The sequence below is a fragment of the Trichosurus vulpecula genome, chromosome 2 (genome assembly GCF_011100635.1).
Source record: "Trichosurus vulpecula isolate mTriVul1 chromosome 2, mTriVul1.pri, whole genome shotgun sequence".
Taxonomy (NCBI): domain Eukaryota; kingdom Metazoa; phylum Chordata; class Mammalia; order Diprotodontia; family Phalangeridae; genus Trichosurus; species Trichosurus vulpecula.
In genome coordinates, this window is record NC_050574.1 from 71,717,173 (window position 1) to 71,732,623 (window position 15,451).

General features: G+C 54.3%; 1 protein-coding gene across 1 annotated transcript; it reads right to left on the minus strand.

The window, feature by feature from the left end:
• Positions 1 to 710: 710 nt before the first annotated feature.
• Positions 711 to 14,297, minus strand: TINAGL1 (tubulointerstitial nephritis antigen like 1). Its single transcript, XM_036744636.1, has 12 exons — positions 14,177 to 14,297; positions 12,595 to 12,923; positions 11,033 to 11,096; positions 9,741 to 9,833; positions 9,521 to 9,635; positions 4,552 to 4,675; positions 4,234 to 4,384; positions 3,764 to 3,953; positions 3,557 to 3,602; positions 2,949 to 3,072; positions 1,872 to 1,917; positions 711 to 1,619 (listed from the first exon to the last, which is right to left on the minus strand). Exons 2-12 carry the CDS (start codon positions 12,896 to 12,898, stop codon positions 1,476 to 1,478), a joined length of 1,401 nt encoding a protein of 466 aa, XP_036600531.1. The 5' UTR covers positions 12,899 to 12,923; positions 14,177 to 14,297; the 3' UTR covers positions 711 to 1,475.
• Between the last annotated feature and the right edge of the window lie 1,154 nt (positions 14,298 to 15,451).

Here is a 15,451-nt window from a genome sequence, read left to right on the forward strand (position 1 = left end):
AGAGAGAGAGTCAAAGAGATTAAACAGAAACACAGAGATGGGGGAGGGAGAGAGAAAGCAGAGACAGAGTCACAGAGACAGAGGGAGGAGAAACAGAGAAATGTAGAAAGAGACAAAGAGACAGAGATTCAGAGACAGAGAGATGGAGAGATACAGAGGAAATATAGAGAGAGGGAGAGGAGGGAAAGGAGGGAGGGAGAGAGAGTCAGAGAGAGACAGAGAGAATAGATCTGGGCCTAGGAGTTAACAGGAACTTCTGGAAACCAGAGCAGCCAGCTGGGCTGAGCCAGAGTTGTGAGCTACAGCTAGGACAAGCAAGAGGAGGAAGCCCAGAAAGGAATGGAGCTAAGAGGCAGTTCCTCCTCCCCGGAGGGTGTCAAGCACATCGTCAAGGAAGGCTCTGTCCAGGTCCGCATTAGACTAAATGGCCTTTTCTGAGATCCTTTGAGCCTTGGGGACATCCAAGGGAGGAGACCATGGCAGCGTATTCCTCTTCTGCCTCAAGCTTGGGGAGCTTCTACTCTGCACATACTAGCTGCTTGTTTACTGAAAGAAACTGACTTGCAGTCTGACCCAGCCCCTGTAAGGTGGTTGGGTTTTGTGGGTCCCCCCCACTTCCTATCCTCCACACACAGACTTAAGCCCAAGGGCCTGCAGGCAACAGGCAAAAAGGGCCAGCTGGGTGCTGCCTAGCATAGGAGGCAGCTCGCTGTGTGTGAATGAGATTTATTTACAGTCAGTAATAAGCAAAATAAATATTCTCAAAGACTGAAAGTACAGGAAAGAGAAAGGGGAAAGTGGTATCAGCCTAAGCAGTGGAGTAGGGTGGGGAGGAATCACAGGCCTGAACCCAGGCTCCTCTCCTGCTGGGTGAAGGCCAGCATGGCGTCCATCAGTGTTTGGGGGGGACCCCAGATGCTTTCCCTGGCTCAGCAGACTCCCTGGGCCATGGAGAAATAAGGTGGAGATGGGCTGGTGACAGGGGTGAAGGGACCTGAGAGAGGAGGCTGGGGGATCAGGTGTCTGCAGCTTCCTCTTTATATTCCTGGGAAAGAGGAAGTGGGAGGGGGGTCCTAGGGGCTCTGAGAACCCCTCCCATCCCCCTCTGACTTCCTTACCCCGTGTTCCCATCCTCCTGGGACTGCAACATCAGCAGGCAGGGATTAGGGGCAGCTCACGCTTCGTTGAGGTTGAAAGGCAGGATTTGAGGAGGAGGGCAGGGGGTAGAGGGCCCTCAGGGGAACTGCTGTTTCAGCAGATTGGATACCCCTCCCCTTGGCCAGGGAAGGGGCAGGGATCGGGAGCCCTGTTGTCTGTGGGATCTGAGCCCCAACCCAAGCAAACTTCTTAGCACCACTAGGCTGTGGCTCGAGACCTGGGCAGCAGGGGATGGGTGGTGGGCATTTCTTGGAGGATGCCCAAATCCTCATCCAGGAGAAGGCCCAAAGGGCTCCAGGCAGGCCAAAGCTGGAGGCTCAGTGGTGTGGGCTCATGTCTTCCATGCCGACCCTGCCCCACACGCCCACCACAAAGCTCTCGATATCACACTCATTGGCCCCTCGGACAATTCGGAAATATCCATTCTCTCCCCAGGTTGGGCCCCACGAGTTGGCTGCTGTCTGTTAGAGAAAAGAGAGGGGGATGAAGAGAGCAGGGGAGAGGTCTCCCTGGTAACAACCAGGCCTTAAATTCCTGGGTTCTACATTCAGATCATCAGCACCCTGAGTGCAAGTGCCATGTTTACCCCTCCGGCTAGGGGCTCCCCAAGAACAGCTCCCCTCTCCCTCTCCCATACAGGGGCTCTCAGAATGGGGGCTTTGGAGCTCTGAGGATCCCTCCCCTCCCACCCCCCAGTACACTTTGGGACTCACCCAGTATTTCAGTTTCTGTCCATCAGGCTGAATTTCCTCTCCCCACCTTTAGGACAGGGGAGGGGAGTTAGAGTCAAGTTCACAGAATGTCAGAGCTGTTAAGAGCCCAGACATCATCAAAAGGAGAAAACTGAGATCCAGAGACCGGCAGGGACTCAGCCAGGGTCATTAGTAAGACCCAGGATTAGAAACCAGGTCTTGTGGCTCCCAGGCCAGGGGCCCTGAGGCACACTACACACTGCCCTGGCCTTCCCAGTGGAGACCGGGACTCCTCCCCCACCCTCAGAGGTCCTCGGCTGGGCCTCCCTAGGGCCACCCCCCCCTTCCTTTCCTCAATCCCCAATTGCCATGGTGACTGGGGTTGTTGACTACCAGTCTGGCTTTCCTCCTGGAATATTTACTGCCCCGGGGGTCACCCTTCTGCCCCTCCCCTTCATGCCCTGAAAAAAGTACCAGGAAGGAAGAAGGAGAACAAACCATTCCTTCCTAGTGCCTAGCGGAAGGGGGCAGAGCCCAAGAACCCTGGATTTGGAGTCAGAGGAGCTGGGTTTGAACCTCAGCTTTGCAAGACCCTGCTCCATGAATCTAAGCTTCCTTATTGTGCCCACTGAGTGGGGTAAATTAGGACTGCTCACTTTTAACTTGCAACTTGATCCTCTCTGTGTGCCCTCCAGGTGTGGACAAGGCAGGGTCTGGCAGGAGGAGGTGTGCAGGGCACTGTCGGGCCCTTGGTGCCCAGGACGGCTACTCCCTCCCAGTTTTACTGCTCTTATAGCAACCAGGGACATCTCTGAGGCACAACGAGGAGAGTGACCAAGCAACTCATGGAATTCCAGGAGCTCTCAGACACAGCCTGGTCCAACTGACTAATTTTACAGATGGGAAGACTGAGCCTCAGAGAAGCGAAGGGTCTTGACCAAGGTCCGGACAGTCAGTAACTGAGCTGGCATTTGAATCCAGGTAGCCAGATTCCAAATATGGTGCTCATCCCACTTCACTTGGATGTCCCTTTGGACCCCCCCAGACCAGGCCTTGCCCATGCTGGCCCCGACACCCTTCCCAGAAGGCACTTCTCACCCCGTGATTTTGACAGAATGAGTCCCATGTTGGCGGTAACGTTCAGGCTTCCCCAGACTGATTGGCGTGTGCTTATAGATACCACTCTTGTATAAGAAGAAATCTTCATGCACTTCCATGAGGGCTGTGGGCATAGGAGTATCTGATGGGCACCTGCTTAGGGCATCCCCTCAGTGCTGCCTACACCAAGGCAGGGGGAGGCTGAAATCCATCAATGCCCTGTCCACCCTCTCCCCAACAAGCACCATCTCCCTGTCAGGGCCAGAGGTGGGGATGGGGCTCTGCCCTAGGCTGGGCTGGATGAGTTGGTGGCCTTAGGGTGCCCACACTGCTTCATTTGTGTCAGCCCAGGATGGGCATGGCCCCGGGCCTGTATTTAATGTTAAAGCAAAATGGGGTGTGTTGAGGAGGTGTCTGAGGAGGAGACCTCTGCCTGACAGGCCTGGGGCACAGAGTCTTTCACAACAGGTAGGGATGAGGGGGGAGAGTTGGTCTCAGGATGAGGTGGAATTTCCAAGGTCTCTGCCAATTCCTGAGGGTGAGAGCCAGGGCCAGGGAAGGAGGGAGAGGAAGAGATGGACAGAGAGCAGAGGGGGAAAGGCCTTTACCTTGGACAGGCCCGTTCTCCAGCAGCTCCTTCATGATGTCTTTCTCCTAGGGAAGGGGGTGAGGCTGACCTGAGGGGGCTCTAGAGGTCAGACCCCCATCTCCCTCTTTCCTGGGCCACCCTACCCTATGGTGTCTCCCACCCCCTCTCTCCCCATAGGCTCCTGAGCTCCCCCCTCCCCCATCTACCCCCAAGCCTGGGCTCTCACATAGGAGGAGAGGCGATAGGGAGGTGTGGCCTGGTAGATGTGGTTAGCGTGGGCCCGGCTGTTGGGGCAGTGGGCGGTGGCCTGGCGTTTGCCCCGACCCATGTGGCGACTGTGCATCATGCATGGGGCCGCAGGGACTGCCCCATCCTGATCTCCTGCAGAGAATGGGTAGCAGTGGTTGGACACCAGCCTGTGAAGAGACAGTGGGGAAGTGGAGGGGGAAAGAAGGTGAAGGAGACCCCTGCACCCTCAGTCCCCTCAGGTCAGCCTTTGGGGGTACATGCCCTGCTAGTGCCCTCTGCCCCCTCCTGTCTACTTCCTCAGTGTCCCCTTGGCCAGCATCCTCTCCTTGGGTGCTTGACCCAATTCCTCCTCTTATCCCCCACCCCTCAGTACCTATGCCCATGGACTCCTCCCGTGTTCCCTTTCTGCAGCACCTAGGGACTCCCTCTGGGCCCAAGTCTGCTCACCCACGGCGACGCAGGAACCACCAGGCCCCATCGAGCCGCCCACCCCGGCAACCCTGCTGATTGTGAGTGTCACAGGACAGCAGGTTCTGCGGGGACAAGGCTGGGGTCATATGACCCATTGAGTGGATAGAGATACGGTCTGAAGCCACAGCTAGAGAGAGGAATAGAGTGGGTAGAGATGGTGATAAGAGACTCCAACCCAGATTCTAGCCTAGCCCATGCTGGTACCAAGCCCACGCCCAACCCAAACCCCCTGGTCCTTATCCAAAACCCAGTCCCAGTCCCAGCTTCCAGCCTGGTCTCAGCCCCAGCCCCTACCTGCTGTGGAAAATGCCCAGGAACCTGCACAGTTCCCCTGGTCCAGGGGCTCGTGGATCAGGCCAGGCCATTTATCGGAGGCATTGAAGGCTGAGGGAAGAGTTTCATCTGGTAACATGACCATCTACAAGGTATAAACAAACCATTGCCCCCTGAGCTTCCCCAGAAGTCCTGGGCCTCAGGCTAACTTGAAGGCCTCATGCTCTAGGGGTGAGGCCCAAGAACTGGGGCCAGGTCAGTGGAAGAGAGATGAGTAAGGGGGCTGGGCCCCTCCCAGGATAGGCTCTGTCTGTGTAATGGGCATTTGAACTAGACAATCTAAGCCTTTTATTAGCCCTAAATGATCTGATCCCATGGCCCGGCAGTCTGTGATTTTTTTTTTGTCCATTTTGATTCTTTCAAGGGGGAAGGAAAAGGAATAAGCATTTATTAAGCACCTACTATGCGCCAGGCACCGTGCCAAGCACTTTACAAATATGCTCTCATTTGATCCTTACAACAACCCTGGGAGGTAGGTGGTGTTATTCTTTTTTTTACAGTTGAGGAAACCAAGGCAGGCAGAGATTAAGTGACTCGAGTCACATGACTAGGGTGAGACTGGATTTGAACTCGGGTCTTCCCAACTCCAGCTCCAGTACCCTCTCCACTGCGCCACTTGTTGTCTGGCCTCCCTCATTTTTATAGTTGAAGAAACTGAGGCTTAAGTGACTTGCCCAGGGTCCTACAGCTAGCAAGTGTCTGAGGCTAGATTTGAACTCAAATCTTCCTGACTCCAGGCCCAGCGCATGAGGCACCATAGTGTCCCCTAGCTCTTGTTGCCTCTTTCAGCAAAAATAAGAGTTTCCACATAAGCCTGTTTGTGTTAGAAGCACCTCCTGGGACCCATGGGCCCTCCTAACATTGGGGAGGGAGGGAGGCTGGGCAGTGGTCATTATCAACATTGAACAGAGCAAGAAACGAAGGCCCAGAAAGAGACCATTCATGGGCTTAGAGACCTAGAGCCTAGAAGCCCCCTAGCCCGACCCCAGAATTTTACAGATGAGGAAACTCAGGCCTGGAGAGGGGATGCCAGGGCCTCCTGACGTCCCTCTCCTGCACCAATCGTTCCTGGGGTCTTCCTTCAGCCCCTGACCTCTGTCTTCCCTCTTTCTCTGCCCCTTCCTGGCACATCCTCCTTCCCAGGCTGTCCAAAGCCACAGGGACCTTTGGCTGGGAGGGAAGGGCGGTCGCTAAGGGGGCCTCATGACCTGGCCAGCTACCAAGTGAAAACAAAGGGAGGCTGAAAATAGCCAGGGGTAGGAAGCCCAGGAGACCGGGGGTCACTCAAGTAGGCCCCTAGGGCCATCTCCACCAAGTCCTGCTTCCCTCCCCTAGCCCATGAGACAGATGGAAGAGGTTTCCCATGCAGAACCTCCTCTTGACTCTTGGGGTGGGGGAGGCAAGGGAAGGGAGAAGTTGGGGGGAGGGAAGGGGGGATGCAGGCTCACAGCCTCCAACTCCAACTCCAAGGTCCCAGCCTTGAGAATAACCTCCCTGTCCTGGGAGCTGCCAAGAGCCCAAGGCAACTGGAGGGTTTCCCAGGACAGACCAGCTTGCTTGGGAGGGGGAAGGCTAGACTTGGGCCTCAGTTTCTCCATCTGCAAAACTGGGTAGTATCTGATCTAAGTATCTAAGGTTCCTTCCAGCTCTAAGGCTATGAACTGCCCCCTGGCGATATGCAAATGAAGATGTTGTCGATGCTAATGCATCATTGAAGAAAGGGGTGCAGAGGGAGAGTTGGGCAGGAGGTTAGAGTGATTGGCATGGAATCATGCACCCAGAAGACCTGAATCTGAATTCTGATTCACACAGTTTCTTGCTGCACGACCCTGGGCAAGTCACCACACCTCTCTCCACTCCAGTTCTCTCATCTGTAATATAGTGATAATAACGGTGCTTACCTTGAAGGGGTGTTGTGAGGATCAAATGAGACAATGTATGTAGAGAGGTTTGAAAACGGAAAGTGCTACAGAAATGTAAGCTATTGTTATCAGAATACAGATATAAGAGGGAGCTCAGAACATGGAATGTCAGAGATGGGAAGGGCCTTAGAACATGGAATGTCAGAGCTGGGAGGGAGCTCAGAACATGGAATGTCAGAGATGGGAGGGAGCTCAGAACATGGAATGTCAGAGCTGGGAGGGAGCTCAGAACATGGAATGTCAGAGATGGGAAGGGCCTCAGAACATGGAATGTCAGAGATGGGAGGGAGCTCAGAACATGGAATGTCAGAGATGGGAGGGAGCTCAGAACATGGAATGTCAGAGCTGGGAGGGAGCTCAGAACATGGAATGTCAGAGATGGGAGGGAGCTCAGAACATGGAATGTCAGAGCTGGGAGGGAGCTCAGAACATGGAATGTCAGAGCTGGGAGGGAGCTCAGAACATGGAATGTCAGAGATGGGAGGGAGCTCAGAACATGGAATGTCAGAGCTGGGAGGGAGCTCAGAACATGGAATGTCAGAGCTGGGAGGGAGCTCAGAACATGGAATGTCAGAGCTGGGAGGGAGCTCAGAACATGGAATGTCAGAGCTGGGAGGGAGCTCAGAACATGGAATGTCAGAGATGGGAGGGAGCTCAGAACATGGAATGTCAGAGCTGGGAGGGAGCTCAGAACATGGAATGTCAGAGCTGGGAGGGAGCTCAGAACATGGAATGTCAGAGCTGGGAGGGAGCTCAGAACATGGAATGTCAGAGCTGGGAGGGAGCTCAGAACATGGAATGTCAGAGCTGGGAGGGAGCTCAGAACATGGAATGTCAGAGATGGGAGGGAGCTCAGAACATGGAATGTCAGAGATGGGAGGGAGCTCAGAACATGGAATGTCAGAGCTGGGAGGGAGCTCAGAACATGGAATGTCAGAGATGGGAGGGAGCTCAGAACATGGAATGTCAGAGATGGGAGGGAGCTCAGAACATGGAATGTCAGAGATGGGAGGGAGCTCAGAACATGGAATGTCAGAGATGGGAGGGAGCTCAGAACATGAAATGTCAGAGCTGGGAGGGAGCTCAGAACATGGAATGTCAGAGATGGGAAGGGCCTTAGAACATGGAATGTCAGAGCTGGGAGGGAGCTCAGAACATGGAATGTCAGAGATGGGAAGGGCCTCAGAACATGGAATATCAGAGCTGGGAGGGAGCTCAGAACATGGAATGTCAGAGATGGGAGGGAGCTCAGAACATGGAATGTCAGAGATGGGAAGGGCCTTAGAACATGGAATGTCAGAGCTGGGAGGGAGCTCAGAACATGAAATGTCAGAGCTGGGAGGGAGCTCAGAACATGGAATGTCAGAGATGGGAAGGGCCTTAGAACATGGAATGTCAGAGCTGGGAGGGAGCTCAGAACATGGAATGTCAGAGATGGGAAGGGCCTTAGAACATGGAATGTCAGAGCTGGGAGGGAGCTCAGAACATGGAATGTCAGAGATGGGAGGGAGCTCAGAACATGAAATGTCAGAGCTGGGAGGGAGCTCAGAACATGGAATGTCAGAGATGGGAAGGGCCTCAGAACATGGAATATCAGAGCTGGGAGGGAGCTCAGAACATGGAATGTCAGAGATGGGAGGGAGCTCAGAACATGAAATGTCAGAGCTGGGAGGGAGCTCAGAACATGGAATGTCAGAGATGGGAAGGGCCTCAGAACATGGAATATCAGAGCTGGGAGGGAGCTCAGAACATGGAATGTCAGAGATGGGAAGGGCCTTAGAACATGGAATGTCAGAGCTGGGAGGGAGCTCAGAACATGGAATGTCAGAGATGGGAGGGAGCTCAGAACATGAAATGTCAGAGATGGGAAGGGCCTCAGAACATGGAATGTCAGAACTGGGAGGGAGCTCAGAACATGGAATGTCAGAGATGGGAAGGGCCTCAGAACATGGAATATCAGAGATGGGAGGGAGCTCAGAACATGGAATGTCAGAGATGGGAAGGGCCTTAGAACATGGAATGTCAGAGCTGGGAGGGAGCTCAGAACATGGAATGTCAGAGATGGGAGGGAGCTCAGAACATGAAATGTCAGAGATGGGAAGGGCCTCAGAACATGGAATGTCAGAACTGGGAGGGAGCTCAGAACATGGAATGTCAGAGATGGGAAGGGTCTCAGAACATGGAATGTCAGAGCTGGGAGGGAGCTCGGAACATGGAATGTCAGAGATGGGAAGGGCCTTAGAACATGGAATGTCAGAGCTGGGAGGGAGCTCGGAACATGGAATGTCAGAGATGGGAGGCAGCTCAGAACATGGAATGTCAGAGATGGGAGGGAGCTCAGAACATGAAATGTCAGAGCTGGGAGGGAGCTCAGAACATGGAATGTCAGAGATGGGAAGGGCCTCAGAACATGGAATGTCAGAGCTGGGAGGGAGCTCAGAACATGGAATGTCAGAGATGGGAAGGGCCTCAGAACATGGAATGTCAGAGCTGGGAGGGAGCTCAGAACATGGAATGTCAGAGATGGGAAGGGCCTTAGAACATGGAATGTCAGAGCTGGGAGGGAGCTCAGAACATGGAATGTCAGAGATGGGAAGGAGCTTAGAACATAGATTGTCAGAGCTTAGAACATAGATTGTAGGGTAGGGGATGGTCATGTTAGAAGACAGAATGTCAGAATTAGGGGGGAACTTGGAATCTATAAATATAGAATGTCAGATCGTGGAAAGGACTCGAGATCATCCCAGGGCTTTACAGATGAGGACTTTATAGAGGATATATAAATAAGGCCAGACGGCAAGTCTAGACGACCTAATTTTTGATTCAAATTTGAAGCTATGCTGGGCAAAACTACCTGGTCTTGGGGTCCCAAGCTCCCTTTTCTGGTGGGTGGGGCATCTCCAGGCAGTAACTGTGGAGTTGTGGAGGAGGTGGCTGCAGAACCTCCTTGTTTAAAGCGCTTTCCCCGGTGCTCGCTACGCCTCAGGACCCCCATCCCTCAAACTCACTTGTATCTCATTCATGTTCATCACAGAGGAGGTAGGTCGGACTGTGCCCAGGCGGTACCGGATCCCATCATCAAGAGTCATCCCCCAGAAGGCACTGTGGTTCCCAGCTGTCCACCTAAGGGTACAGGAGGTACAGGAGTCACAGGGGTTCTGAGAGAGCGCAGGAGACATGTCACAATCCCAGGGTATTAGTGCCCAGGGCCCAAGAGGCTCTTCTTACCCATAGTTGCCAAGGTTGATGGCATTGATCAGGTCCGGGTTCACCAGGCAGGGCTCCTGGTCACACTCCCATGCCCCGTCCTCCTTGCAGGTGCTGGTAAAGAGGGGAGGATAGGGTTAATGCAGAACCTGGGAGGTGGGGGACACAGCCACACCCCCAGGAGCTCCTGTCCCCTCCTCCCCTGCTCAAGCCTGCTTCTAGCAATCCCTGGAGGGGGAGATGGCAGGAAGGAAATCCTCATGAGTGTCATGTCAGGAAGCTGGGGTGGGGGGGAGTGGTCACTGCTCTCGGCAGCCAATTTGTGTGTGGGGCCTTCCCAGGAATGTTCCCCCGGTGGCCTTGATTCCTGGAAAGGGTTGGGGAATAGTGGGGGAGGGGAAGGAACCCCAGCCCCTGCTGTGAAGGAGGGAGGCTCCACACTTGGAGGGGAGGTAACTGAGGCTGATTGTGAGGACTCTGCATTCAGTGCCCACTTCCCATAAGCAGAGCCTCGGCAACTAGCCCTCCCAGAGACCCTGGGGAGCGGGGAGGCAGGGGAGCAACAGTTCCTTGGGAAATTGGGAAGGGCATATACTTTGAGCTTATGGACAGAGGGAGGGAATGAAGGACAACATGAAAGAACCGTACTCTGCCTCGCTGGGAAAGGCAAAGGTTCTCTGGGCACTGAAGGGTTAATGTCCAGCCCTCCAGCCTCTCCTCCCAGCCCCACGTCTGGAATTTGGGACCTGCTCCTACACTCATTTGGCCAGGTCCCATTCCATTTCTATCCTGTTCAGACTTGCTCCAGGAGCCCAGGGTTGGGAGGGGGGGACTGATAGCCCCCAACTCAAAAAGGGCCATTTTAGTTTCAGTCCATCGGTCTCTAGCATACTTGTCCCTCCCCCACTTCTCCAGCACAACCCCTCCCTCAGAACGTCTCTCCACTCCACCCCACCCCACCCCCAGCCTCCAGCTGGCTCAGCCTCAGCCAAAACTGGGCCTGGGCTTCCATCAGGCTCCTTAAAAGGTATCGATTGAGGCCCATTGGAGCCCCAGGGGGTGTGGAGACAGACACAGTGGGAGAAAGAGAGAGACATAGACGGCAGAGGGCATGGGAAAATCAGGGAGAGCCAGAGGAAGGGTAGGGACAGATGGGAGAAAGATATACATGGGGGGAAGGGCCCCCCAAGATCCCCCGGCTGTCCAGCTGGAGCCTCTGAAGATGTTGTACTGGGGGTCCTGTCCCCCACTGTGCCCTTCCACTCCAGGGGCCCCCAGCCCTCACCCCATCCCCAAAGGCCTCAATCACTCACCATCGGTTACAATTGTCTTGGTAGGTCCCAAGGGTTGGGTATACTCGTCCCTGATACATACACCCTGGGGATGGGGGAGGGGTCAGGGACTGGGGTCAAGAGAACCAGGCTGGGTCCCTCCCCCAAAATTCAGCCATAGCAGAGACCCCTCCTCCCCCCTCCCCCAATATAATCCCACACATCCTCTTGCTTCTAGACAGATTTCTGAAAATCCCTCCAGAGTTCAACATCCTTGCCTTTTACTGTAAAGATTTCTAGATCTCTCAGTTCCCAAAACACATATTTAGGCCCTTGTGGCTTGAACTATTCTGGAGACTGGGATGAGAAGAGAGATAGAAGCCAGAGAGGGCAAGTCACTCCCCCAGGGCCATAGAGCTGTTAGAAGTAAAACCCAGGAGTCCCATAGCATTGGGGGAGGAAGCCAGCTGGCCTTATGACCAGAGGCAGGAACATGTAAATGAGCTCTTAGTATCCCCACCCTCAGGATCTTCAAGGTGGGAGAGAATAGGATTAGACAGATACCAAGTAGTGACCCTCTCTGGCCATCCTTGATGGAGACTAGGCACCCATGCTCCCCAGAAAACAAGCAGTAGGTCATCCCTCAGTCCAGAAGTGGGCCTCCAGAAACTAGCCAAGGATCCCCGCAAAATAAGTCAGGGCATCCCTAAGAAAGCAGATAGATGCCCTGCCCTCTGAAAAAACCACAGAGTCCCCCAGAGACCAGGCAGTGAAACTCCAGCTCTACCCCAGGGATATGGTGTATTATTTCCCTCTTCCCAGATCTAGGCCTCCATGGAGCTGGACCCTCCTGCAGGTGGGTGAGGCAGGAGGTGGGGCCGGGCGGGGCCACTGGGCCAGGGGTAGGGAGAAAGGGCATGAGGAGGCCAGTGCCTAGCCCTGGATCTCAGAATAGGCATTAGAAGAGCATGGAAGCCTGAGCTTGGGCCTGTGTCCGGGGCCCTTCAGAACATGGGGAGTCCAGATTAGATAGAATGGTTCTCTCATGGGGAGGGAGTGGGGAATGAGCCTGGGGAAGGGGTTGAAGGTCTCCTTTAAGGACTATCTTCCTCTTCCTCTTTCTCCTCCCTGATCCCAGTTGGAGAAGGCATAATCATAGAATGTGAGAACCAGAAGATTTACGGATAGATTTCAGGGTTGCAAGGAACTTGGACAGCAATACACACACACACACATATGTATGTATGTATATATGTATATGTATGCATGTCTATATGTATATGTATGTATGTGTTTTTATTTTCATTAACCTCTAATTGAAATTTACCATTTCCTTCCATTTTTTTATGAACTTAAAAAACACCACCACATTATTCTGAGAAGGCTTCAACAGGCTTCACCAGACTGCCAAAGGGGTCTGTGACCCCTCAAAAAGAGTTAAGAGCCCCTGCTCTAGTCCAATCTCTTCATTTTACAGGGGGCCTAGAGATGAGACTTGCCCAAGGTCACACAGCTAGATTAGCACCTGAGCTTAGATTCAAGCCTGGAGACCAATCCAAGAGGGCATGGTTGGTGTGGGAGGGGGCAAGCAGGTCCCTACATACCTTGGATAACAGGGAAGGGGGGTGGAATGCCCAGGCAGAAGTCCCAAAAGTCAGGGCAACAGTCAGAGACCGTCCGGTTGCAGAACAGGTCACAGTAGCAGAGGGTGCCCAGATAGGGCAAGGTGCAGTCATCCTCCCGACCTGTGCAGCAGAGGTCTCGTGCCTGGCAGTAGGAACCACCTGCATCCCGGATGCCCCTAGAGTGTAAACCCGGTGCCAACTCCCGGCGACTCCGACCACTCCGGGCACAGAAGGTTCCTGGACCTGCCAGCAGCAGGGCGGCCAAGAGGGAGTTCAGCCACATAGTGCCCGAAGCCACTGTATGTGGGCTGAGGAAGAGAGGAAGGCTCCTTGTTAAAAGAATAAGAGACCTAGACCCCTGCCCTCTGTTCCCATCCCCCTAGGTTTCCTCCTATTCTTGGCTTCCAAAGCAAACAAGAGGACCCTCGAGCCCTGACCAGCAGCGTGTGGAGGTGATACAGTCTGGATAGGGGGTGAGGCAAGGCTTTGAAGGTGAGATTCTTGGACAGCAGCCTCTGGACTAGGAAACTAGGACTGATCCTGGGCTATAAGCCCAGCAACAGATCTAGGGAGACTGGGAAAAGATGCCCCAGGATGTTGGGGAGCCCCAGACCAGAGGAAGCCACTGACTCTTGCTCCTGCCTAGGGGTCAAGGTTAGGCATATAGAGGGGGTGGGTGAAGGAAGAATGGCTGGACCAATGCTTCCACAACCCCCTCCCTTTGTCCAACAAAGCCAAAGTCCACCAAGCATCCAGAAATAGCTCCTCTTATGGATTCAGGCTGTAAGGACCCAAGATCTTTCCCTCTGCTAATACCTCCCCTTCAGTCCCAGACTCTCCCATCTCCAAATCCCCATCTCTCTTCTCCCCACCTCAAACCATCAAACTTCCCTCTGTCCCCAGTTCCACCATCTGTTTCTGTTGTTTCCATCCTTTGCCCCCCATTTCTGTCATCTCTCCCTTGTCTATGCTGCTAACCCCTCTGTCCCTATCTCACCCCCTTCCTTCCTCTTCCCCCTAACTGTACTCTAGCCCCCCTCCCAGCTCCTCTGTCCCCCATGTCTGTCTCTATCTTCTGTCCATCTGTCTCCTATGAGTCCCCCTGTACTGTCCCCCTGCCCTCTCCCCCTAGTCTATTCCATTCCTAACTTGTGGTCTTTCTCTCCAACCCCCTGTCACTCTGTCCACTCCTTCTTCCTCTTCCCCTCCATCAGATCCCCAGTCCTTCTTTCCTCTAATCCATCTGTCCCCATTGCTGTCCCTCTGAGACTCAGAGCTAAAAAGAACCCAAGTGGTTGTTTCATTTAGTAATTCCTGAGCAAGTCTCTCTCACTCACTGTTCCCCCACCTCTGTTGGTCTGCTTCTATCTCTAGGGTCATCTCTGCCCATTTCTCTCTAAGTTACCTCCTGCCATCCCTTCTCTGCCCCAGCCCCCTTGTCCCCAGACAAGCTCATTTGCACCAACATGGGCTTGAGTGTGGAGAGCATGGGGAAGCCACCATCTATCTGCTAGTCTGCCTGTTGTGCTCCCGCCCAGATCCGGCTGGGGAGGGGCCCTACCTGGGTGAGGGGTGTTGGCTCCTGCTCAGGACTGGCACCCGTCCTGAAGTTCCTCCTCCTCCTCCTCCTCCTCTTCTTCTTCTTCTTTTCTTCTTCCTCTTCCTCCTCCTCCTTTACCTCCCCTCCCTTCCTCCTCCTCCTCCTCTCCCCTATTGCCCCAGGCAGCCTTCCAGACGCCTTCCTCCCTCTCTCCCCAGCAAGGTCCCTGGGCTGGGGCTGGGCAGCAGTGTGGAACTGAAGGGTGGACTCTGGCTTTAGTAGTGGCCCCGCCCAGCCCTGCCCCTAGAGGGAGGGACCCAGGGAGGGGAAAGGCGGGGAGGTGAGCTCCTACCTGGATTGGCTCTTTCCTCCTAGCCCAGCTAAGTGAGGGGAGGCAAGCAGGGGACTGGGAATGGTGGAGAGGCAGGGAACGAGGGAGCCAAGGCAATGGTCACTTCATTCTCCCAATTCCAGCTCCCACAAGGGGAGACTGCTGCCATTCTCAATGTCCCCAGCCCAACACCCATAAGCAAACGAACCTTTGCCGCAGTAGGAGGGATTTGGGCTAGACACCAGAAGGGACTTCCATCCTGGCTTTCCCCGGTTCCAGGTCATGAGCCAGAGAATGAAGTGGGGGTCTAGGTTCAGGGGTGGGGGACTGCTTCCAAGCATCATTCTGGGACAACAGAAGCGTGTTGGATTGGGGTGGGTGGGTGGGTGGTGGAAGGACTCAAGAATATCTACCTGTCAATCAGGAATCACAGGCTTTCCTAACTTTCCAGCTGAAAGGGTTCTTTGAAGGTCACCTAGTCCAATCCCCGCAATGCCTTCTCGTCCCACCTGCTGCTTCTAGGGAAGGAGATCAGCCCCGGACATCGCTGCCACGGAACTCTGACTCGGTCTGAGACTCCCTCTGTGTCTGTGACTCTGAACTGGCTTCCAGGATGAGAGCTAGAGTGGACCTTTGAGATCATTTGGTCTGAACCTCTCATTTTACAGATGGAAAAACTGAGGCCCCGAGAAGGAAAGTCACTTAAGGAGTCCGGTTCACCAAGTTCAGATCCAGGGCTCAGCATAGGCTACGGGCTGGACTGGGCCAGGGGAGGGGGTGGGGCTGGGACTGAAGCAGCCTCAGCTCCTGGGAATGTTTGGAATCTGAAGGAAGGGGGTGGGGGGGGAGACTCAATGCTCAGACTTGGGATCCTGGGGGATACCTTCCAGGGGAGGATCCCACCCCAGAGCTGTGACCAGGAGAGAGGGGCCCAAGGCTGGAGGAGGCAATATATACCTTGAGGA